The following is a 2,204-nucleotide window of genomic DNA, read 5'->3' as shown; positions in this document are numbered from 1 at the left end:
ACATTTACCAGTTTGTAGTTTTATTAATTAGATTTGTTTTTGAGTGACCGTTTGCTATATGTAGCCTATGTGATTTATCACGTTCTACTTTACAGTGGCTTATTAAGGCTTGTGGCAAGGCCACTATCAACGCTTTGTGGAGAGAAGAAATTGCACTTTCAACCTGAATAAGTGATTTTGGCTGCTGGCATAAAATATCTTTGCAATTTTAGTCATATTTCAAAAGGTTTTCCCAAGGCAACTGTACATCTCACATTTATGGCATATCATCTGTCACAGGGTTAAAGTAAACAAACATAAAACCTTTTTATTCAAATAAGAGCATATGTTGTAAAAGTGCAGTACTGCAAGGGCATTTATGAAGACAAACTGATTGTACTTTAGATCAATAACATGAAACATTGTCCAAGGCACAACATTACTCCACATCATGAATTCTGTAATGTCTGCCTGTCCAAACCAGTGGTATTCTGATGTAGTATGTGTAGATTTAGAAAATAAAAAATAAAAATATGATCATGTCAGAATTTGGACAGTGACCAAAACTGTAATGCATTAGGTATTCAGGCATACATTATTAACACATAATATGGTTTATAGTTTTACACACATACCACTCACACACAAATACATAGAGATGTTGTATCAAGAAAGTCTTAACACTTTTATCTTGTACACATGTCTCCCCTGAAGCATAGAAAGTCCAAGTGCTTGTTCAAAGAGTTGATTATGTAGTCCTTGTGGTTTTGGGACATGCACTATTCTTGGCTGTGTGCATGACCATGGGGTAGTAGGGTTGCATCCCCTGGTTTGCCATAGCAATATATGGCATTATTCTTGCAGCACCAAGCAGGCCATGAGCAGGACCCCTGGAGCCCGCCAGAGGAGCAGGCGTCCCAGGAAACTGTGGGTAAAGAGAAACGGATGCCCCACTGCCATAAAATCCTAAGTGATATGCAGGAGGAAGAATGGCAGAAGAGCTTGGACAATGGTTTGTGGGGAAACCAGGTCTTAAAGCAGCAGACAGGGGGCAGGAAAGAGGCAGATGGAACTGGCTGCAACCAACATTGGCATATTTTATCTGGAAAGGAAAATAGTTTACAAATGGCACAAATCAAACTAGCTTCATATTGAACGTCAAAGACTGAAGCTAGGTGTGATCCAAAGTCATCATTTAAAGTGGTCCGTCCTAAATACCTCATGTGCAGCAGGTCTACTGGTTTGGCCTTTGCCTTGTAGTTCTTGATGCCGTTGTTCCTGTTTCATTTGGTTGAGTGTCGGGCGGGGTTTTTGAGAAGACAGTGTTTCCTTTGTCCAGTCATCCACAAGTTTGTGAAGGTCTTCTGTGAAAGTGCCTTTTTTGTTGTTGCTGTTGTTTGTTTGGACCTGAGCGAGTCGTGGGAGTGGCTGAGGGGTCGGTGCAGGTGTGGTCAGAGAGGACGGGGTCTGGTGAGACGCAGTCTGGGCTGCAGCAGTGTTGAAGGAAGACCCTGAAGGACAAATGATAAATTAGAAAGCGTTTTCTGACATTTTAATCTATTGGCTATTGTAGGCCAATGAATATGTTTGCCTTGTCATTACAGAGGCAAAGCTAATAGATTATAAAGTAATATGGAAACATAAAAAAATAAATGAAATGCAAGCAATGTAGCAAAACCGCCATGCAACAAAAAAAGTTAAAACAAATGATACAATTACCAAAGAATAAAAACACACTGAATTACATAGCAACATAATCCAATTTACAAAATGCATACAATTTTGAAAAGTGAGGACAGAGTAAGACACAGAGTAGAGAAGAAAGAAGATAATTACTACTACTGCGCTCTTTGCCTAGACAAAGCCGTTTCAGAGTAGACCCTAAAAGGTAAAACAACACAGGACAGAAAGAGTTAGGCCAAAACACACTGAACAGCAGAAGTCAGAGAACAAGTATCTTCACATTGATCTATAAAAACATTTAGGGAGAGAAAAGGTAAGAAGGGGTATCATGCCCGTGAGAAAGGGACACACAGTGTCTATGTGGTCTTCTTTTATGTTCAGAAAGTGTAAAGATTTTGCATATTGTGGCAATCCCTTTTTTAAGGAACAAAATGTTTTAGTACTATGTGACTTCAGGTATCTTCCATTGATTTATTAAATATGAGTACCTATATTATGGATAAAATACAAACATTTATATATTCCTTTATTTTATTATAGTC

The 2,204-nt window shown here is 38.7% G+C and overlaps 1 protein-coding gene across 8 annotated transcripts in view; it reads right to left on the bottom strand.

Moving 5' to 3' along the window:
* Nucleotides 1-955: 955 nt before the first annotated feature.
* LOC140363216 (serine/threonine-protein kinase WNK2) overlaps nt 956-2,204 on the bottom strand; it is a 41,353-nt gene continuing 40,104 nt past the window's right edge. For 7 of the 8 annotated variants that reach the window (XM_072449646.1, XM_072449644.1, XM_072449648.1 and 4 more), the window contains 2 exons: nt 1,816-1,860; nt 956-1,490 (listed from right to left, as the gene is read on the bottom strand). In XM_072449646.1, the coding sequence (XP_072305747.1) occupies nt 1,171-1,490; nt 1,816-1,860 (365 nt within the window). In that variant the 3' untranslated portion in view covers nt 956-1,170. The remainder of the gene's footprint in view (nt 1,491-1,815; nt 1,861-2,204) is intronic. The other variant, XM_072449649.1, reaches the window with a different exon arrangement.

This window comes from Eucyclogobius newberryi, unplaced genomic scaffold, assembly GCF_026437365.1.
Source record: "Eucyclogobius newberryi isolate DKJ021-1_F unplaced genomic scaffold, fEucNew1.0.hap1 SCAF_17, whole genome shotgun sequence".
Taxonomy (NCBI): Eukaryota; Metazoa; Chordata; class Actinopteri; order Gobiiformes; family Gobiidae; genus Eucyclogobius; species Eucyclogobius newberryi.
The sequence above is the reverse complement of the archived record's forward strand: the minus strand, read 5'-3'. Positions and strand labels throughout refer to the sequence as shown.